The sequence below is a fragment of the Lissotriton helveticus genome, chromosome 5_1 (assembly GCF_964261635.1).
Source record: "Lissotriton helveticus chromosome 5_1, aLisHel1.1, whole genome shotgun sequence".
NCBI classification, from domain to species: domain Eukaryota; kingdom Metazoa; phylum Chordata; class Amphibia; order Caudata; family Salamandridae; genus Lissotriton; species Lissotriton helveticus.
In genome coordinates this window covers 1243284022-1243306327 of record NC_136065.1, presented here as the reverse complement: position 1 = coordinate 1243306327, position 22306 = coordinate 1243284022, and the positions used below count along the sequence as shown (strand labels likewise).

Here is a 22306-nt window from a genome sequence, read left to right as displayed (position 1 = left end):
ATTGATAATTTTTCTGAGCTGTTTTGAAGCAGTTGTTTGCAGTATTCAGGTAATAAATACCGAACGCGAATTTAAACATTTATTAGAGTTTGTTCCCTTTCAAGGGAGGATGGTCTCTTCCATTTCCAATTAACACGGCACGTGTGTGTTATATTTCATTACCGTTTTAACTCACATGGTCTGTGATTTTAAACCCTTAACATGGTAAATCGTTATACTTTTAAAATATGTTCCATCTTCGCACGAATCGAAAATATTAGTGGATTACAGATTTATCCGATTGGTAATGGGGTTATAGTCAGATTTCATTATCGTTTGTACTTCACATGCGTTTTTTGTGGGCGCACAAATACAAATATTATATAGAAAACGAAAAATCTGTGTGCGCATGTTTAAAATTGTGAAAACGAGCGTTACATGCACTGGGTTAAAATGTGGTTTGCAATGGGAGATTTACTTCCAGCGTGTCAGTGAGATGTTTCCACAGGAAATAATAAAAGTGAATGAATTTTGATGCAGGCTCTCAGGGGGCGCGCGCACCGGCGGCCCCCTCGCGCGGTCCCTGGCAGTGGTCTGGGTGGAGCGGCACACAGAGGGGCCATGGGGCGCAACCATTGGTGCAAGCAGGGGGAGCAGAGGGCAATGACAAACAGAGGGACACAGACAGTGAGGGGCAATGGGCATTTCAGAGCGTGTGCACAATGAGCAGTACAGGCCGTGAGAACAGTAAGCAGGCGGCCGTGGGGCACACACACGGCGGCATAGCATGAGAGTGCATGTTATAGGCAGTGAACGGAAGAGGCATAGGCGACCATTACAATCACGTGGAGGGGGCAGGGAGAGGCAAAGGCGGGCAGGGAAGAGGGGCACAGAGAGGCTTCCAAACACTATGAGGCGAGGCAGTGAGAATTAAGAGGCGCACACATGATGCAGGCAGATATGTATGTAACAGGACAGCGACAGGTTCGGGCTGAGCGGAGACAGGAAGAAGTTCAGGCCGAAAGAGGGGAATGACAGGTTCAGGCAGAAGAGGGACAGTTCGGGCAGAACGGGGGCAATGAGAGGTTCGAGCAGAAATAGGACAGTGACAGGGTAGGGGACAATGAGAGGTTCAAACACAAACGGGGAAGGGGCAGGTTCAGGCAGAAAAGTGACAGTGTGAGATTCGGGTAGAGCGTGTGGCAATGAGAGGTTGGGGCAGCAATAGGAAAGTGAGAGGTTCAATCAGAAAGGGGAAAGGGCCAGGTTCCGAAAGAAAAGTGACAGTGTGAGACTCGGGCACAGCGGGGGGCAATGAGAGGTTCAGGCAGAAATGGGGCAGTGAGAGGTTCAGGCAGAAATGGGGCAGTGAGAAGTACGGCCAGAAAGGGGACAGTGAGAGGCTCGGGCAGAACGGTGGCTTTGGGATGTTCAGGTAGTAATGGACTGTGAAAGGTTCAGGCATAAAGAATGGATGTAAGAAAAAAGAGGCCGTAAGAAGGCTTCGAGTCAGTGCAGCCGTGGCCCCCGGGCGAGAGGCGCACAGAGACGGGTGCAGAGTGAGGGGGAGAGGCAGGGAAGCAGAGGGCCCGAAGGGGACACGGGCAGAAAAGTGCGCAGGCAGAGGTGCAGGGAAGAAACATGGCACAGTGAAGTACACATGCCTTCAGGAGGCATCACACAGAAGTGAGCACAGGTCATAGACCCTTACCTGGGCAGGTGAGGGGGCTGCAGGGCGAGGAGCTCCGGCCCCTGCCGCCGGCCTCGGGGCAGAGGCAGCCTGCCCCCCTCCAGCCCTCGTCCGGGTCCTCGTCGTCCGAGGAGAGCGAGGGGCTGCTGCAGCGGCCGGTGGTCCGGGCGGGGCCCCCCGAGGGGGGACCGGTGGTCGTGCCCTGCAGGATGCTCTGGATGCTGAAGCTGGACAGCGGGCCGGGGGGGCACTTGATGACCTCTTCCTTGGTGCTCATCCTGGGGGCATAAGAGAGAAGCGGAGGTGTCACTGCTGGGGGTCAGCTCAGCCCCCCGCGGCTGCCCTGCTTGCGCAGGTGGTCCCAGCGCGCCCTGCCTGGCTCTGCCCTGTCCTGCCCGGAGAGAGCGGCGTCCCTGCCCTGCGCGGTGCTGAAGGCTCCCTGGGGCTGGCAGCTCGTTGCCTGGCCTGGGGGGTTGTGGGTCCGACCCTAGTCGTGCAACCACAGCAGCGTCCCCGGAGATGCCTGCTCGTTGCTTTGCGGGGGGGTTCTGCCCTGAGCGTGCAGGACCAGCAGGTCGCCCCCTGAGCTGCAGTCCTCTTGCCCGGGTTGTCTGGGCGGCCGGCTCTGGCTGTGACCCGGGCTGGCTGCTCTGCTCCGGGGCTGGCTGCTCCTGCCTGCTCGGTCAGGTGTTGCCTAGTTCGGGAGGTCGGTGCCTGGGCTGGCAGGCGACGCACACTGCATGTTTCCCCTTCGCATCTCTCCTGATCTCAGGGCTGCTGCCTCGTCTCCTCATTTGCATGAGGTTTCGGCAGCGGAGGGCCAATCACAGGCCGCCGGCAGCCCGGAAACTTTAAAACTGCACAAAAATCCCTGGCCTGGGGCAACGCTGCGTGCGCAAGGAGGGTAACTTGATCTGGACATCTCTGCTGGATTACCGGCTCCGACGAGAGGAGCGCAGCTGGGACCCATGCACCACCCCCGACCCCCGACCCCCTCCCCGCCCCACGCACCCCCAGGGCCAACAGCACCCCCTATGGGGGCGCGGAGTGACAGGGGCGCACGATGCGGTGAGCCCTTAGGTTAGCTTAGGAAATGCCCCCATCCCCTGGCTTGGCACTTAAAATCAGCCATTATTAGGGAGCAGTGGCCCTCATAGCCTGGAACCTGCCACTGCACCTGCTGCACTACTGATAACTACTCTCCTCCTGGGGGGCGCGTGACCAGAGCCCCGGTGGCAGCTTGTCTACATCGTGGAGTGGTGAGTCTTTACACAGACCTCCTGACTCGCCTGAGTAGTTATTCTCAGCTATCCCTTCCTGGGGGTAGAAAGGAGTTTATCTCACCCACAGACCAATGGTAGCCCCGCCCATCGCAGGCAGTTTATCCCCCAAACAACTCCCCTCTTTTCTCGCTGTGTATCCGCATTGACACTCCCTCCTCCCCGGCGGTGTATTCTTCAGTAGAGCTGCTCTTAGCTGTGAGTACCCCTCTACAGACCAACGCACCCAGCTGCGCAGTCCCCAGAGCCCCGCCCCCGTTTATCCCCAGTGCTGCCCCCCCCCCCCTCCACCTCGGTATATTCCACCCACAGCCCCTCCCCGAGCAGCGCCTCCCACTGGCTGGGCTTTGTCCCTGGCAGTTCCTTATACGAGTCGTATACCCTCCTGCTGAGTGCCTCCTCCTGGCGTGTGGACCACTTTGCCCCCACCCCCCGGTGTTTGCCCCAGGGTAGCGCCCCCTCCTGGCAGACCTGGCCCCTGGCTGCGCCTTCCTAGTTCCGCTCCCGCGCCAGGCTGCGTGCCCCTCGGTTCGCCCTTCCCTTCAGTGTATTCCCAAGGACAGCTCCTTCCCCGCTGTGCATTCCCACGGCGGCTCCCCCAATGCCCCCCGCCCCCACCCCACCCAGAGTATAAAGCGCCGTGAGTTCCCCTGTGTAGGGCAGTTCCTCCTTCTCGCGCTGTGCTTTCCCCGGGCAGCCACAGGCCTCGGGCTCTGTATGTTACTGGATTTGCTCTTTTCGTGTACATTTCCTTCCGCGTTTTAAAATGAGGTAGTACCAGTAGCTGCACACAAACAGTTGTTGACGCATTGTACAGCGCCTTGACGCTCACGGAAACCGCAACCCGATTTATAAGCGCCCACTCACTGGTGCCGCCGTTCAGGGGTTCTCTGCCGGCTGCAGGGTGCCCGCTGCTCCCTCTCCGCCCGGCGGCTCGGATCGAGGAAGTCTGTGCGCCTTGGGACTCGCCGGGGACATGAGAAGCACGCGCGCTGCTGGCGCCAGGAATCCTGGGCCGAGGCATTAGCAGAGGTATCGGTGACCTCTGAGTCCCCAACCTCCCCTCTCCCCCGCACACAGGGGCGAGAGAACCCGGCTCCTGCGGTCTCCCCCACAGAGGGGTGTAGAGGGCCCGGCTCCTGCAGTCTCCCCTACAGAGGGGTGTAGAGGGCCCGGCTCCTGCCGTCTCCCCTACAGAGGGGTGTAGAGGGCCCGGCTCCTGCAGTCTCCCCCACAGAGGGGTGTAGAGGGCCCAGATCCTACAGTCTCCCCCACAGAGGGGTGTAGAGGGCCCAGATCCTACAGTCTCCCCCACTGAGGGGTGTAGAGGGCCCGGCTCCTGCCGTCTCCCCACAGAGGGGTGTAGAGGGCCCAGATCCTACAGTCTCCCCCACAGAGGGGTGTAGAGGGCCCGGCTCCTGCCGTCTCCCCCACAGAGGGGTGTAGAGGGCCCGGCTCCTGCCGTCTCCCCCACAGAGGGGTGTAGAGGGCCCAGCTCCTGCAGTCTCCCCCACAGAGGGGTGTAGAGAGCCCAGATCCTACAGTCTCGCCCACAGAGGGGCGCAGAGGGCCCGGCTCCTGCCGTCTCCCCCACAGAGGGGTGTAGAGGGCCCGGCTCCTGCAGTCTCCCCCACAGAGGGGTGTAGAGGGCCCGGCTCCTGCCGTCTCCCCCACAGAGGGGTGTAGAGGGCCCAGATCCTGCCGTCTCCCCCACAGAGGGGTGTAGAGGGCCCGGCTCCTGCAGTCTCCCCCACAGAGGGGTGTAGAGGGCACGGCTCCTGCAGTCTCCCCCACAGAGGGGTGTAGAGGGCCCGGCTCCTGCAGTCTCCCCCACAGAGGGGTGTAGAGGGCACGGCTCCTGCAGTCTCCCCCACAGAGGGGTGTAGAGGGCCCAGTTCCTGCAGTCTCCCCCACAGAGGGGTGAGAGAACCCGGCTCCTACAGTCTCCCCCACAGAGGGGTGAGAGAACCCGGCTCCTGCGGTCTCCCCCTCAGAGGGGTGAAGAGGGCCCAGTTCCTGCAGTCTCCCCCACAGAGGGGTGAGAGAACCCGGCTCCTACAGTCTCCCCCACAGAGGGGTGAGAGAACCCGGCTCCTGCGGTCTCCCCCTCAGAGGGGTGAAGAGGGCCCAGTTCCTGCAGTCTCCCCCACAGAGGGGCGAGAGAACCCGTCTCCTGCGGTCTCCCCCACAGAGGGGTGTAGAGGGCCCGGCTCCTGCAGTCTCCCCCACAGAGGGGTGTAGAGGGCCCAGATCCTACAGTCTCCCCCACAGAGGGGTGTAGAGGGCCCGGCTCCTGCCGTCTCCCCCACAGAGGGGTGTAGAGGGCCCAGATCCTGCCGTCTCCCCCACAGAGGGGTGTAGAGGGCCCGGCTCCTGCAGTCTCCCCCACAGTCTCCCCCACAGAGGGGTGTAGAGGGCCCGGCTCCTGCCGTCTCCCCCACAGAGGGGTGTAGAGGGCCCAGATCCTGCCGTCTCCCCCACAGAGGGTGTAGAGGGCCCGGCTCCTGCAGTCTCCCCCACAGTCTCCCCCACAGAGGGGTGTAGAGGGCCCGGCTCCTGCAGTCTCCCCCACAGTCTCCCCCACAGAGGGGTGTAGAGGGCCCGGCTCCTGCCGTCTCCCCCACAGAGGGGTGTAGAGGGCCCAGATCCTGCCGTCTCCCCCACAGAGGGGTGTAGAGGGCCCGGCTCCTGCAGTCTCCCCCACAGTCTCCCCCACAGAGGGGTGTAGAGGGCCCGGCTCCTGCAGTCTCCCCCACAGAGGGGTGTAGAGGGCCCAGTTCCTGCAGTCTCCCCCACAGAGGGGTGAGAGAACCCGGCTCCTACAGTCTCCCCCACAGAGGGGTGAGAGAACCCGGCTCCTGCGGTCTCCCCCTCAGAGGGGTGAAGAGGGCCCAGTTCCTGCAGTCTCCCCCACAGAGGGGTGAGAGAACCCGGCTCCTACAGTCTCCCCCACAGAGGGGTGAGAGAACCCGGCTCCTGCGGTCTCCCCCACAGAGGGGTGTAGAGGGCCCGGCTCCTGCAGTCTCCCCCACAGAGGGGTGTAGAGGGCCCAGATCCTGCCGTCTCCCCCACAGAGGGGTGTAGAGGGCCCAGATCCTACAGTCTCCCCCACAGAGGGGTGTAGAGGGCCCAGATCCTACAGTCTCGCCCACAGAGGGGCGTAGAGGGCCCGGCTCCTGCCGTCTCCCCCACAGAGGGGTGTAGAGGGCCCGGCTCCTGCAGTCTCCCCCACAGTCTCCCCCACAGAGGGGTGTAGAGGGCCCGGCTCCTGCCGTCTCCCCCACAGAGGGGTGTAGAGGGCCCAGATCCTGCCGTCTCCCCCACAGAGGGGTGTAGAGGGACCGGCTCCTGCAGTCTCCCCCACAGAGGGGTGTAGAGGGCACGGCTCCTGCAGTCTCCCCCACAGAGGGGTGTAGAGGGCCCGGCTCCTGCAGTCTCCCCCACAGAGGGGTGTAGAGGGCACGGCTCCTGCAGTCTCCCCCACAGAGGGGTGTAGAGGGCCCAGTTCCTGCAGTCTCCCCCACAGAGGGGTGAGAGAACCCGGCTCCTACAGTCTCCCCCACAGAGGGGTGAGAGAACCCGGCTCCTGCGGTCTCCCCCTCAGAGGGGTGAAGAGGGCCCAGTTCCTGCAGTCTCCCCCACAGAGGGGTGAGAGAACCCGGCTCCTACAGTCTCCCCCACAGAGGGGTGAGAGAACCCGGCTCCTGCGGTCTCCCCCTCAGAGGGGTGAAGAGGGCCCAGTTCCTGCAGTCTCCCCCACAGAGGGGCGAGAGAACCCGTCTCCTGCGGTCTCCCCCACAGAGGGGTGTAGAGGGCCCGGCTCCTGCAGTCTCCCCCACAGAGGGGTGTAGAGGGCCCAGATCCTACAGTCTCCCCCACAGAGGGGTGTAGAGGGCCCGGCTTCTGCCGTCTCCCCCACAGAGGGGTGTAGAGGGCCCAGATCCTGCCGTCTCCCCCACAGAGGGGTGTAGAGGGCCCGGCTCCTGCAGTCTCCCCCACAGAGGGGTGTAGAGGGCCCGGCTCCTGCCGTCTCCCCCACAGAGGGGTGTAGAGGGCCCAGATCCTGCCGTCTCCCCCACAGAGGGGTGTAGAGGGCCCGGCTCCTGCAGTCTCCCCCACAGTCTCCCCCACAGAGGGGTGTAGAGGGCCCGGCTCCTGCAGTCTCCCCCACAGTCTCCCCCACAGAGGGGTGTAGAGGGCCCGGCTTCTGCCATCTCCCCCACAGAGGGGTGTAGAGGGCTCAGATCCTGCCGTCTCCCCCACAGAGGGGTGTAGAGGGCCCGGCTCCTGCAGTCTCCCCCACAGTCTCCCCCACAGAGGGGTGTAGAGGGCCCGGCTCCTGCAGTCCCTCCCACAGAGGGGTGTAGAGGGCCCAGTTCCTGCAGTCTCCCCCACAGAGGGGTGAGAGAACCCGGCTCCTACAGTCTCCCCCACAGAGGGGTGAGAGAACCCGGCTCCTGCGGTCTCCCCCTCAGAGGGGTGAAGAGGGCCCAGTTCCTGCAGTCTCCCCCACAGAGGGGTGAGAGAACCCGGCTCCTACAGTCTCCCCCACAGAGGGGTGAGAGAACCCGGCTCCTGCGGTCTCCCCCACAGAGGGGTGTAGAGGGCCCGGCTCCTGCAGTCTCCCCCACAGAGGGGTGTAGAGGGCCCAGATCCTGCATTCTCCCCCGCAGAGGGGTGTAGAGGGCCCAGATCCTGCAGTCTCCCCCACAGAGGGGTGTAGAGGGCCCGGCTCCTGCAGTCTCCCCCACAGAGGGGTGTAGAGGGCTCGGCTCCTGCAGTCTCCCCCACAGAGGGGTGTAGAGGACCCGGCTCCTGCTGTCTCCCCACAGAGGGGTGTAGAGGGCCCAGATCCTACAGTCTCCCCCACAGAGGGGTGTAGAGGGCCCAGATCCTACAGTCTCCCCCACAGAGGGGTGTAGAGGGCCCAGATCCTACAGTCTCCCCCACAGAGGGGTATAGAGGGCCCATATCCTACAGTCTCCCCCACAGAGGGGTGTAGAGGGCCCAGATCCTGCTGTCTCCCCACAGAGGGGTGAGAGAACCCGGCTCCTGCGGTCTCCACCACAGAGGGGTGTAGAGGGCCCAGCTCCTGCGGTCTCCCCCACAGAGGGGTGTAGAGGGCCCAGCTCCTGCGGTCTCCCCCACAGAGGGGTGTAGAGGGCCCAGATCCTACAGTCTCCCCACAGATGGGTGTAGACGGCCCAGATCCTGCCATCTCCCCCACAGAGGGGTGTAGAGGGCCCAGATCCTGCTGTCTCCCCCACAGAGGGGTGTAGAGGGCCCAGATCCTGCTGTCTCCCCACAGAGGGGTGTAGAGGGCCCGGCTCCTGCAGTCTCCCCCACAGAGGGGTGTAGAGGGCCCAGATCCTACAGTCTCCCCCACAGAGGGGTGTAGAGGGCCCAGATCCTGCAGTCTCCCCCACAGAGGGGTGAGAGAACCTGGCTCCTGCAGTCTCCCCCAAAGAGGGGTGTAGAGGGCCCAGATCCTACAGTCTCCCCCACAGAGGGGTGTAGAGGGCCCAGATCCTGCAGTCTTCCCTACAGAGGGGTGAGAGAACCTGGCTCCTGCAGTCTCCCCCACAGAGGGGTGTAGAGGGCCCAGATCCTGCAGTCTTCCCTACAGAGGGGTGAGAGAACCTGGCTCCTGCAGTCTCCCCCACAGAGGGGTGTAGAGGGCCCAGATCCTACAGTCTCCCCCACAGAGGGGTGTAGAGGGCCCAGATCCTACAGCCTCCCCCACAGAGGGGTGTAGAGGGCCCAGATCCTACAGTCTCCCCCACAGAGGGGTGTAGAGGGCCCAGATCCTACAGTCTCCCCCACAGAGGGGTGTAGAGGGCCCAAATCCTGCAGTCTCCCCCACAGAGGGGTGTAGAGGGCCCAGATCCTACAGTCTCCCCCACAGAGGGGTGTAGAGGGCTCAGCTCCTGCTGTCTCCCCACAGAGGGGTGTAGAGGGCTCAGCTCCTGATGTCTCTCCACAGAGGGGTGTAGAGGGCCCAGATCCTACAGTCTCCCCCACAGAGGGGTGTAGAGGGCCCAGATCCTACAGTCTCCCCCACAGAGGGGGGAGCTGTGCAATGAAATATCTCAATTTTTTACAGAAAAAATAGACAAAATCTATGAGAAAATAATCAATGCCAGTAAGACCATCACTACAGATACAGCGCCTCTCCCAATAGACGCCGACCTGAAGCAGAGTACGTACTCTTTGGATACCTTCCCTCCTATTTCGTCCGATAACATCCTCTCTTTGATCTTACAGATCAAAAGTGGTAGCCCAGACGATACTATCCCAGCGAGGATAATGCCCGCCTTAGCAGGCCAACTATGCCCCATGATTGGAGACATGGTAAACCTTTCTCTGGGCACAGGTAATGTCCCCAGAGAATGGAAACAAGCCATTGTTAGACCAATTAGGAAAAACACTGCGACTCCATGGACCGAATTGGCTAATCTGAGGCCCATCTCATTACTACCTTTCCTAGGAAAACTGACTGAGAAGCATGTCAACCACCATCTCTCCAGCTATATCGAACTTGCTGGGGCTCTAGACTACTCTCAGTCAGGGTTCAGACCCAAACATAGCACTGAATCCACCCTTCTGTCAGTCACTGATGACCTGCACATGTAACAGGACAAGGGCATCTCAGTAATCTTAGTTCTTTTAGATCTGTCTGCAGCGTTCGACACCGTGTCACATTCCATCCTGACTGAGCGGTTGTCGAACGCTGGCATTAAGAACAAAGCCCTTGCCTGGCTAAGGAGTTTTTTATCCGAGCGCACCCAGACTGTCACCATGGGTGCATATCGTTCAGCGGAGATGGGGATATCAAAAGGGGTGCCCCAGGGTTCGTGTCTTAGCCCGACCCTCTTCAACATTTATGTGGCACCCCTGGCTAGAGTGATGCGTAGGTACGGGTTTATCCCAGTATCCTACGCTGATGATACCCAGCTCCTCTTCCCTTTTAAAACCCTCTCCGCTGAAGTAAGAAACTCCTTTTCATCAGGCATGAAGGCAGTGGCACATTGGATGTCTTCCAATTGCCTTCAGTGCAACGTCAGCAAGACGGAAGTCATGCTGTTTGGAGAAGCCAGGATGCTATGGGCCCCAGATTGGTGGCCACAGGACTTGGGAGCAGCCCCAGAACCAAAGCAGATAGTGAAAAACCTGGGGGTCCGTTTGGACCAAGAACTATCTCTAAAACAGCACTCCAACTTTATCTCGGGTTCTTGCTTCCATACCATCAGCCTGCTGCGCAAGGTCTTATCTCTACTGCCGGATTCTTTTAGGAGGACGCTAGTACAGGCACTCGTGCTAAGTCGGATCGATTATTGTAATGGCCTGCTGCTTTCAGCCAATGAAGGTGTGCTGGCTAAGCTCCAGGTCATTCAAAATACAGCGGCCCGACTAGTTCTGAATGCCCCGCCAAGGACTCCATCCAAACCCCTCCTTGAGCAATTACATTGGCTCTCGATCCGGCAAAGAACAAAATTCAAGATAGCTTGCCTGATCCACAAATGTCTCCATGGACAAGGGCCTGCTTATCTTAAAAACAAATTTATTCCCTATATGCCATCTCGAACGCTAAGATCAAGCAACAATTTGCTCTTAGTGGTGCCCCGCGCCAAGAAAGCGAGGCATGGGAATAAAGCATTGTCAATTACAGGACCCACACTATGGAACAGACTTCCTCTGTCCCTAAGACAGTGTACTGAGCACTTGAAATTCAGGAGGCAACTGAAAACTGTTTTATTTAAAAATGAGATCTAGCATCTGCTCCAATATCACATCTTCTGTTTAGCCGGCACCAAAAGCGCAGAGATACTCCATCTGGAGTCGATTCAAGCGCTATAAAAACCAGCAAATAAATAAATAAATAAAGAGGGGTGTAGAGGGCCCAGATCCTGCTGTCTCCCCACAGAGGGGTGTAGAGGGCCCAGATCCTGCTGTCTCCCCACAGAGAGGTGAGATAACCCGGCTCCTGCGGTCTCCACCACATAGGGGTGTAGAGGGCCCAGCTCCTGCGGTCTCCCCCACAGAGGGGTGAGAGAACCCGGCTCCTGCGGTCTCCACCACAGAGGGGTGTAGAGGGCCCAGCTCCTGCGGTCTCCCCCACAGAGGGGTGAGAGAACCGGGCTCCTGCAGTCTCCCCCACAGAGGGGTGAGAGAACCCGGCTCCTGCGGTCTCCACCACAGAGGGGTGTAGAGAGCCCAGATCCTGCTGTCTCCCCCACAGAGGGGTGTAGAGGGCCCAGATCCTGCTGTCTCCCCACAGAGGGGTGTAGAGGGCCCAGATCCTGCTGTCTCCCCACAGAGGGGTGTAAAGGGCCCAGATCCTACAGTCTCCCCCACAGAGGGGTGTAGAGGGCCCGGCTCCTGCAGTCTCCCCCACAGAGGGGTGTAGAGGGCCCAGATCCTACAGTCTCCCCACAGATGGGTGTAGAGGGCCCAGATCCTGCTGTCTCCCCACAGAGGGGTGTAGAGGGCCCGGCTCCTGCAGTCTCCCCCACAGAGGGGTGTAGAGGGCCCAGATCCTGCCGTCTCCCCCACAGAGGGGTGTAGAGGGCCCAGATCCTGCTGTCTCCCCACAGAGGGGTGTAGAGGGCCCGGCTCCTGCAGTCTCCACCACAGAGGGGTGTAGAGGGCCCAGATCCTACAGTCTCCCCCACAGAGGGGTGTAGAGGGCCCAGATCCTGCTGTCTCCCCACAGAGGGGTGTAGAGGGCCCGGCTCCTGCAGTCTCCACCACAGAGGGGTGTAAAGGGCCCAGATCCTACAGTCTCCCCCACAGAGGGGCGTAGAGGGCCCAGATCCTGCAGTCTCCCCCACAGAGGGGTGAGAGAACCTGGCTCCTGCAGTCTCCCCCACAGAGGGGTGTAGAGGGCCCAGATACTACAGTCTCCCCAACAGAAGGGTGTAGAGGGCCCAGATCCTGCAGTCTTCCCCACAGAGGGGTGAGAGAACCTGGCTCCTGCAGTCTCCCCCACAGAGGGGTGTAGAGGGCCCATATCCTGCAGTCTCCCCCACAGAGGGGTGAGAGAACCCAGCTCCTACAGTCTCCCCCACAGAGGGGTGTAGAGGGCCCGGCTCCTGCAGTCTCCCCCACAGAGGGGTGTAGAGGGCCCAGATCCTGCAGTCTCCCCCACAGAGGGGTGAGAGAACCTGGCTCCTGCAGTCCCCCCCACAGAGGGGTGTAGAGGGCCCAGATCCTACAGTCTCCCCCACAGAGGGGTGAGAGAACCCGGCTCCTGCGGTCTCCACCACAGAGGGGTGTAGAGGGCCCAGCTCCTGCGGTCTCCCCCACAGAGGGGTGAGAGAACCCGGCTCCTGCGGTCTCCACCACAGAGGGGTGTAGAGGGCCCAGCTCCTGCGGTCTCCCCCACAGAGGGGTGAGAGAACCCGGCTCCTGCGGTCTCCACCACAGAGGGGTGTAGAGGGCCCAGCTCCTGCAGTCTCCCCCACAGAGGGGTGTAAAGGGACCAGATCCTACAGTCTCCCCCACAGAGGGGTGTAGAGGGCCCAGATCCTACAGTCTCCCCACAGATGGGTGTAAACGGCCCAGATCCTACAGTCTCCCCCACAGAGGGGTGTAGAGGGCCCAGATCCTGCTGTCTCCCCCACAGAGGGGTGTAGAGGGCCCAGATCCTGCTGTCTCCCCACAGAGGGGTGTAGAGGGCCCGGCTCCTGCAGTCTCCCCCACAGAGGGGTGTAGAGGGCCCAGATCCTACAGTCTCCCCCACAGAGGGGTTTAGAGGGCCCAGATCCTGCAGTCTCCCCCACAGAGGGGTGAGAGAACCTGGCTCCTGCAGTCTCCCCCACAGAGGGGTGTAGAGGGCCCAGATCCTACAGTCTCCTCCACAGAGGGGTGTAGAGGGCCCAGATCCTGCAGTCTTCCCCACAGAGGGGTGAGAGAACCTGGCTCCTGAAGTCTCCCCCACAGAGGGGTGTAGAGGGCCCAGATCCTACAGTCTCCCCCACAGAGGGGTGTAGAGGGCCCAGATCCTACAGCCTCCCCCACAGAGGGGTGTAGAGGGCCCAGATCCTACAGTCTCCCCCACAGAGGGGTGTAGAGGGCCCAGATCCTACAGTCTCCCCCACAGAGGGGTGTAGAGGGCCCAGATCCTGCAGTCTCCCCCACAGAGGGGTGTAGAGGGCCCAGATCCTACAGTCTCCCCCACAGAGGGGTGTAGAGGGCTCAGCTCCTGCTGTCTCCCCACAGAGGGGTGTAGAGGGCTCAGCTCCTGCTGTCTCCCCACAGAGGGGTGTAGAGGGCCCAGATCCTACAGTCTCCCCCACAGAGGGGTGTAGAGGGCCCAGATCCTACAGTCTCCCCCACAGAGGGGTGTAGAGGGCCCAGATCCTGCTGTCTCCCCACAGAGGGGTGTAGAGGGCCCAGATCCTGCTGTCTCCCCACAGAGGGGTGAGAGAACCCGGCTCCTGCGGTCTCCACCACAGAGGGGTGTAGAGGGCCCAGCTCCTGCGGTCTCCCCCACAGAGGGGTGAGAGAACCCGGCTCCTGCGGTCTCCACCACAGAGGGGTGTAGAGGGCCCAGCTCCTGCGGTCTCCCCCACAGAGGGGTGAGAGAACCGGGCTCCTGCAGTCTCCCCCACAGAGGGGTGTAGAGGGCCCAGATCCTGCAGTCTCCCCCACAGAGGGGTGAGAGAACCCGGCTCCTGCGGTCTCCACCACAGAGGGGTGTAGAGGGCCCAGATCCTGCTGTCTCCCCCACAGAGGGGTGTAGAGGGCCCAGATCCTGCTGTCTCCCCACAGAGGGGTGTAGAGGGCCCAGATCCTGCAGTCTCCCCCACAGAGGGGTGTAGAGGGCCCAGATCCTGCAGTCTTCCCCACAGAGGGGTGAGAGAACCTGGCTCCTGCAGTCTCCCCCACAGGGGGGTGTAGAGGGCCCAGATCCTACAGTCTCCCCCACAGAGGGGTGTAGAGGGCCCAGATCCTACAGCCTCCCCCACAGAGGGGTGTAGAGGGCCCAGATCCTACAGTCTCCCCCACATAGGGGTGTAGAGGGCCCAGATCCTACAGTCTCCCCCACAGAGGGGTGTAGAGGGCCCTGACCCTGCAGTCTCCCCCACAGAGGGGTGTAGAGGGCCCAGATCCTACAGTCTCCCCCACAGAGGGGTGTAGAGGGCTCAGCTCCTGCTGTCTCCCCACAGAGGGGTGTAGAGGGCTCAGCTCCTGCTGTCTCCCCACAGAGGGGTGTAGAGGGCCCGGCTAATGAAGTCTCCCCCACAGAGGGGTGAGAGAACCCGGCTCCTGCTGTCTCCCCACAGAGGGGTGTGACAAATCGGCTCCTGCAGTCTCCCCCACAGAGGGGTGTGACAACTCGGCTCCTGCAGTCTCCCCCACAGAGGGGTGTAGAGGGCCCAGATCCTGCGGTCTCCCCCACAGAGGGGTGTGACAACTCGGCTCCTGCAGTCACCCTACAGAGGGGTGTAGAGGGCCCAGATCCTGCAGTCTCCCCCACAGAGGGGTGTGACAACTCGACTCCTGCAGTCTCCCCCACAGAGGGGTGTGACAACTCGGCTCCTGCAGTCTCCCCCACAGAGGGGTGTAGAGGGCTCAGATCCTACAGTCTCCCCCACAGAGGGGTGTAGAGGGCTCAGATCCTACAGTCTCCCCCACAGAGGGGTGTAGAGGGCCCAGATCCTGCTGTCTCCCCACAGAGGGGTGTAGAGGGCCCAGATCCTGCTGTCTCCCCACAGAGGGGTGAGAGAACCTGGCTCCTGCAGTCTCCCCCACAGAGGGGTGTAGAGGGCCCAGATCCTGCAGTCTCCCCCACAGAGGGGTGTGACAACTCGGCTCCTGCAGTCTCCCCCACAGAGGGGTGTAGAGGGCCCAGATCCTACAGTCTCCCCCACAAAGGGGTGTAGAGGGCCCAGATCCTGCTGTCTCCCCACAGAGGGGTGAGAGAACCTGGCTCCTGCAGTCTCCCCCACAGAGGGGTGTAGAGGGCCCAGATCCTGCTGTCTCCCCACAGAGGGGTGAGAGAACCTGGCTCCTGCAGTCTCCCCCACAGAGGGGTGAGAGAACCCGGCTCCTGCGGTCTCCCCCACAGAGGGGTGAGAGAACCCGGCTCCTGCGGTCTCCCCCTCAGAGGGGTGTAGAGGGCCCAGCTCCTGCAGTCTCCACCACAGAGGGGTGTAGAGGGCCCAGCTCCCGCAGTCTCCCCTACAGAGGGGTGTAGAGGGCCCAGCTCCCGCAGTCTCCACCACAGAGGGGTGAGAGAACCCGGCTCCTGCACTCTCCCCCACAGAGGGGTGTAGAGGGCCCAGATCCTGCAGTCTCCCCCACAGAGGGGTGTAGAGGGCCCAGATCCTACAGTCTCCCCCACAGAGGGGTGTAGAGGGCCCATATCCTACAGTCTCCCCCACAGAGGGGTGTAGAGGGCCCAGATCCTGCCGTCTCCCCACAGAGGGGTGTAGAGGGCCCAGATCCTACAGTCTCCCCACAGAGGGGTGTAGAGGGCCCAGATCCTACAGTCTCCCCCACAGAGGGGTGTAGAGGGCCCAGATCCTGCCGTCTCCCCACAGAGGGGTGTAGAGGGCCCAGATCCTGCCGTCTCCCCCACAGAGGGGTGTAGAGGGCTCAGCTCCTGCTGTCTCCCCACAGAGGGGTGTAGAGGGCCCAGATCTACAGTCTCCCCTACAGAGGGGTGTAGAGGGCCCAGATCCTACAGTCTCCCCCACAGAGGGGTGTAGAGGGCCCAGATCCTGCCGTCTCCCCACAAAGGGGTGTAGAGGGCCCGGCTCCTGCGGTCTCCCCCACAGAGGGGTGTAGAGGGCCCAGATCCTGCCGTCTCCCCCACAGAGGGGTGTAGAGGGCTCAGCTCCTGCTGTCTCCCCACAGAGGGGTGTAGAGGGCCCAGATCCTACAGTCTCCCCCACAGAGGGGTGTAGAGGGCCCAGATCCTACAGTCTCCCCCACAGAGGGATGTAGAGGGCTCAGCTCCTGCTGTCTCCCCACAGAGGGGTGTAGAGGGCCCAGATCCTACAGTCTCCCCCACAGAGGGGTGTAGAGGGCCCAGATCCTACAGTCTCCCCCACAGAGGGGTGTAGAGGGCTCAGCTCCTGCTGTCTCCCCACAGAGGGGTGTAGAGGGCCCGGCTCCTCCTGTCTCCCCACAGAGGGGTGTAGAGGGCCCAGATCCTACAGTCTCCCCCACAGAGGGGTGTAGAGGGCCCAGATCCTACAGTCTCCCCCACAGAGGGGTGTAGAGGGCTCAGCTCCTGCTGTCTCCCCACAGAGGGGTGTAGAGGGCCCGGCTCCTCCTGCCTCCCCACAGAGGGGTGTAGAGGGCCCAGATCCTACAGTCTCCCCCACAGAGGGGTGTAGAGGGCCCAGATCCTACAGTCTCCCCCACAGAGGGGTGTAGAGGGCTCAGCTCCTGCTGTCTCCCCACAGAGGGGTGTAGAGGGCCCAGATCCTACAGTCTCCCCCACAGAGGGGTGTAGAGGGCTCAGCTCCTGCTGTCTCCCCACAGAGGGGTGTAGAGGGCCCAGATCCTACAGTCTCCCCCACAGAGGGGTGTAGAGGGCCCAGATCCTACAGTCTCCCCCACAGAGGGGTGTAGAGGGCTCAGCTCCTGCTGTCTCCCCACAGAGGGGTGTAGAGGGCCCGGCTCCTCCTGTCTCCCACAGAGGGGTGTAGAGGGCCCAGATCCTACAGTCTCCCCCAGAGAGGGGTGTAGAGGGCCCAGATCCTACAGTCTCCCCCACAGAGGGGTGTAGAGGGCTCAGCTCCTGCTGTCTCCCCACAGAGGGGTGTAAAGGGCCCGGATCCTGCAGTCTCCCCCACAAAGGGGTGTAAAGGGCCCAGCTCCTGCGGTCTCCCCCACATTTGGATGGTTAAAATAATGTTTTTTTACTTATTGACTATGCACGCCAATAAAAACATGGAATAAAAAATATAGAGATGTTTACAATTATTAGCTGTCTCTTGTGATCAAATTAAATTGTAGACTCTATTTGTAAAATTCTATCGTGGAGGTGTTTTTTTTTTGCTCTACTTGTGCAAACCGCGGGAGCGTGAGCTTTCTTTCACTTTCACGTACCTCTATTTCTCTGTCTATCTTTCTGCCTACCTCTAACTCTCACTCTTTGTTGCTCTACCCACTGTCATCCTAAGGACATGAGCATCGCTCGGTCAGTGAGACTGGGGGGGTGTGAGCTTCAGATTTTCTGACAATCACATTGGCGTATCATTATTTTAGCAGCAGCGCATGAGGGGGGTTCAAGGGCCAGAGAAAAGGAGTGTGGATTGTGAGAGGTACTTACAACACAGAATTTTGTAAAATAACCATGTTTTAAGACCTTCAAAAGTGGGACGACAGTATATGTGTGTGTCTTTTTGTGTGAGTGAGAATTTAAAAATTCCAGGTGAAAACCAACAGACACTTTATACCTGGATAAAAACTCCTGTCCCCAACTATTTATTAATTAATACATTCACTGGGGGAATGGGGGGGGGGGTGTAACACCCCTACCCTGAAGCTACGCCCCTGCCTAAAAATTGTGGGATACTGGGCAAGACATATTTCATATGTGAAACCCCATTTCCAATGGTTTAAGTATAATTCAACATTGTTTGGTATCATCCAGGTTTGAATTAACAGAAAATGTGGAACTTAAATTCAAAGTTGTTCCAAACAGAGGCCTCAAAAAATGTCTTGCCGGAGCACCAAAAATCCATAATATGACACTAACATAGATACATGTATATTTCAAAGGCCCGAAGATGTAAAAAGGGGGATGGCTGTATTTTTAGTTTAAGGGATTGGGTATTATAGTTAGTTGATTGCATGCCCCTCCTGACAGTGGCACCGGGAGACCTGCCTGTGATTTTGACAGGACAGGGCTGATAGGAGGAAAGAGCCTGAGCGGAAGGTCGTTTGCGTGGGAGAGACCTGGCCTGAGTGAGGGTGCTGTGGCAGCAAGAACCTCTATCCGTGGGAGATCCAGACCTACCAACTCACACAGTGCCACCATGTGACACACTCTATCAGCTTCCTTCACACGTTCTCCCAGTGAGGAGCCGACATCACATGGTGGCAGCGAAATTGAGCTGAAAACCCCAGAAAACAGGGGATTTCCAGCTTGTTTTCAGAGGTTTTGAACTGCCATTGTCCATCAAGGACTGTGAAAACACCCCAGCACATCAGCACCAGCCTCAGCAAATAATTTTTCTACTTGTTAGAGGGGGATGCGGGGCAGGGCGTCTTTTAGGTACTTTTTGGTATGAGGCCCCACACCCTTGAAGACCATTCTCATAAGGTCAAATTTGTGTTTTAGTTGTCAGGTATGGAGATCACTCACTAGGGAGCTCTGGTGCTCACTCCAGCACTGCACATCTCTGGTGCTCACTCCCTCAGTGGGAGCCTCTGCAGCCCAGTTTGTCAGCTGGCTCTTCCAGGTCTCACTCCCTCACTGAGCCTGTCTGGTGCTCACTCCCTCAGTAAGAGCCCAGTGAGCACTTCTGCTCCTCACCCCCTCACTGCTCCTCCCCTGAGTTCACTCCCTCAGTAAGAGCCTCTAAGAGCACTTCTGGTTCTCGCTCCCTCACTGCGCTTCTCCTGTGCTCACTCCCTCAGCAAGAGCCTCTGTAGCCCAGTCTCTCCATGTCTCGCTTTCGGTTCTCTCTCCCTTTCTGGCAGCCCCCGCAGCTCACGCACTCAGTGGCAGTCTCTTGAAATCGGGGTTGGATTGATAATGCAGGCACTCTGTAAATGGCAGAAAGGCCGGTAGCCGAGTTCTAGCTGTGGGCTGCTTTTTGGGTCAACTGGGGGCTGTCTGCGCTGTTAGGATGCCGCAAGCGGCCCAGTGGGTGCCTGAGTTGCCTTTCTAGAGGCAGATGGGCAGAGACATCACTCCCTTTCTCTCGCTGGGCCGTCCCATAAATGCATGCAGATTGAGCGGGGGCAGGGATCCTGAGCAAAAATGGCCTCACTTGTTTTCAGGTGTGTTTCACCTGTGTGAACTAATCCGTGCATTGTTTTGCGGAAAGGCAATATGCAAATGTGGGCCACTTTTTTTTTTTTTGCGTGCCCGGGGTGGTTTTCAATCCCAATCCAACCCTACTTGAAATTATGCCTTACTCGCCAAGAGGCCCTCACTCTGTCATCAGGGCTAAAGTTTTGCAGAATTGCTATTGGACTGTTTTCCGACTGCACGAAAACCAGCCTTTTGTCTATTTGCTCCCTGCTAAAAATGCAGACACATTGAAGATCACTTGTTAAGTGTACTGTGATCACATCCCACCCTTGACTCCTACTGGCCTGGGGTATGGCACATCATGAGCACCACCGGTGGGTTTCCATTTTGGCCCTCAATGGACCACCTTTCATTGCCGTAGATTGATTTCTTCTTGGCTTTCCGCTGGAAGATGACACAGAGGAAAGCGCTAGACGTTTCCATCTACTCGCCATGCGGGAGTGGCTCGGAAATCGTCTGACTGATGACTGAGGCTCCTCCATAGAATCAGGTCCTAATGCTTGCTTTTGAACAAGCTAGGGCTCCTTGTTGATTCGTGTGGCATGGTCTAAATGCTGCATTTAGGCTATGTGTAGCCCAATTTGAAGCCCTAAGATCACGGCCGGCATGGGAACCCAAAGCAATCCTGGCCATTTCGATAGGACCAACCCTGGGGGATGGGATGTTGTGGAGTGCAAGTGTGAAGCACTGCTGCTTTTGGTACTGGGGGCTGATATTGCAGCACAGCTTCAAAACCATCCCCCAGTGACAAAAAAACGCCCCTCACTACTGCAAAACCGGCCCCCACCCTTCCAGCCTACTGGGAAAACCTGATGCCCGCCACAGCCAGTCCGGCTCTGCCTAACATAATCATCCTTCTGATAATCTACGTCAGGGTAATCATCTCCCATGTTACAGACAGAAAGCCTGTCTTCTTCATTCCTGAATCTTTATCATGATTAAGAATCCCAGTTATCCATTTTTACTGATTTTAACGATAAATACAGACAGAAAAACATCTATTTTCCTGTCTTTATTTTATTTTTAAATATGGATAAATAAAGAAAATAATTTTTCTTCTGGACGATTCTCACTACTGTCAATCATGAGTGCTAGGTCAATAACACCTCAGATTGACGGGCAGGGGAGCTATACAATTTAAAAAGAGTTTCTAATTAGGCTTAAATAACTGCTGGAGAAGAGCTGTCATTTTTTAAATGACTGTATTGTACTTTACATTACTAAAACCCATTAGACATTCAATATGACAACAATTGTTGGTTAAATAAATATGGAAACATACCCATTGCAGTTTCATGTTTTTGCACTAAGCACATAATAAATATAGGTCAATACAGATGAAATGAGCAAAAATTAAATATAGATAAATACAGACATGAATGTAAAAAAAAGAAATACCATAAGCCGGTAGCCCTAATCATAATATATGCCCGTTTGCCCTTTCTTTATCTCTAGTGAGTTCATTTGATGATTTTATTGGGGCTTAGCTGTGAAAGTATGCATATTGGTGAATTATTGTCCAGCACTACACCCCTTGCTCGTATGATATATTTGACAATATCACCTCCACTGCCATGTTTTCCACCTCCCACCTCCCGCCTCCCCCTCTTACCAATCTGCATTAATGGTTTTCTGTCTTCTGGATTTGGAATTCTCTGGACAATAAAGATTGATCCTGATTATGAACAGATTTTGTAGTGTATTGCCACGTTTTAACAACACACATTTATTTGAGTTCTATAGATTCAACGAAAGAGAAGCAACGTTTATTCGACTTATTTTGAAAAGAGCCTTTGGGGTTCACATTCCTACTGTGCACCTCTGGGGCCCACCCCTCTTTCCCTCACTGTGTGCCGCGACTATCATTCTCTTGAGCGCCCTCCCTCATGGGTAGCCCCTGGAACCCACCCCTTCGCTTCCTCGTTGAGCACCTCGGGAGCTCACCTCTTCCTTGGTAGCATGAAATTGTAGCAAAAATGCCCTGAAAAGCCATTTGTGTTGTGTTCAGTGCCTTTTAGGTTTGGCTTAAAATGACAGGGAACGATCAGAGCATAGAACCAAAGTGCACTTTCAAATACCTAAGGTTACTGCAATCAGCAAGCTATCATGGAGAAACCGTTCAGACAATGTCCTGGGGAAAGCACAGGCAGCATCCTGAGGCATTATAACATTCACAAAATGCTACAGCAACATCAAACCCAACAGCCTGGAAACTGTAACCCAAGTCACACATGGAGGCATTGTGAGCTGCAGCACCGAAATCTGGGGAGCAACATTGGACCGGGCAGCATTTGGGTGACTCAAGAGGAGTGTATGAAAAAAACAAGCATTCTACCAAATTGTTGCACAAGAAACAGATTTAGTTTATGCTCCAATAGTAACACCCTGCTTTTTTTGCCATCAAGCGACAGTTCAGGTCATCAAATCACCTGATAGACAGAGCATGGAAAGAAGTCTTAAACTCAAAGGATTAATTCACCCTCAGCATGCAGAAGCTCCTATCTACATTAAATATGGAAATGTTATTGGACCCAAAACACACCAGCAACCTCAGCAGAAACCAAGTCAGAAGACTCTTGAAGCAGCACTGACATAAAAGAACATCTACAACTAACCTAAGGCAAATCAAAGACAAGTCTAATATGTCTAGAACGGATCACTTTCAAGACAGAGCAAGAGAAATGACTACTCTTTGTGGCCCACAGCAACTCTCTACCACTCAATGAACGCCTGGTCACGAGACATCAGACCAACCTGTTGGCATGTCCTGGCAGCAAATACCGATCAGAAGCTCTAATGCACTTTCTTCTTTTATGCAGATGGTGTCATCCTGTCCACAAAAGGACCATACGGCCAGTACTGAAGGGCTCAACAACGACCTTCCTCTTAACCGAAAGCTCAGAAGCAGTAACTGTACGAACTGGCTGCCTCCTGGATGAAGCATGGTGGCTTTGAGGGAAAGGACCGAAATCAACAATACTCTGAAAATACTGATACAGGGCACTTTTTGGGGTCAAAACAAATGCACTGATGCACGTTTTGAAGCTAGAATTCCTTTCAAAATGACAATTGTATTTTCATAAAAAAGAAGGGTGGTGAAATGGCAAGTGCTGTACTTGGTATGTCTATCTTGGGATTCTGTGCCAATATTAGTGCTTATATATACACCGATTTGTAGTGAAGGCAAAGCACCCCATCTGTATATCTGTGTTTTTATATATCGAGATAGATAAATAGATAGACTATATCTTCCCTGTGGGCTTGAGCAGCATATTAAGTTTAGTGTGCTCAAAGAGTGGTAAGAGAGGCATACTTTGTGTATATATGTGTTTGTGCAAATATATATATATAAAA

General features: G+C 57.6%; 1 protein-coding gene across 1 annotated transcript in view; it reads right to left on the bottom strand.

Moving 5' to 3' along the window:
* HMX2 (H6 family homeobox 2) overlaps positions 1-22306 on the bottom strand; it is a 142632-nt gene that overhangs the window by 5782 nt on the left and 114544 nt on the right. The window contains exon 2 of the mRNA XM_078641212.1: positions 1691-1947. Within this exon, the coding sequence (XP_078497338.1) occupies positions 1691-1946 (256 nt within the window). The 5' untranslated portion in view covers position 1947. The remainder of the gene's footprint in view (positions 1-1690; positions 1948-22306) is intronic.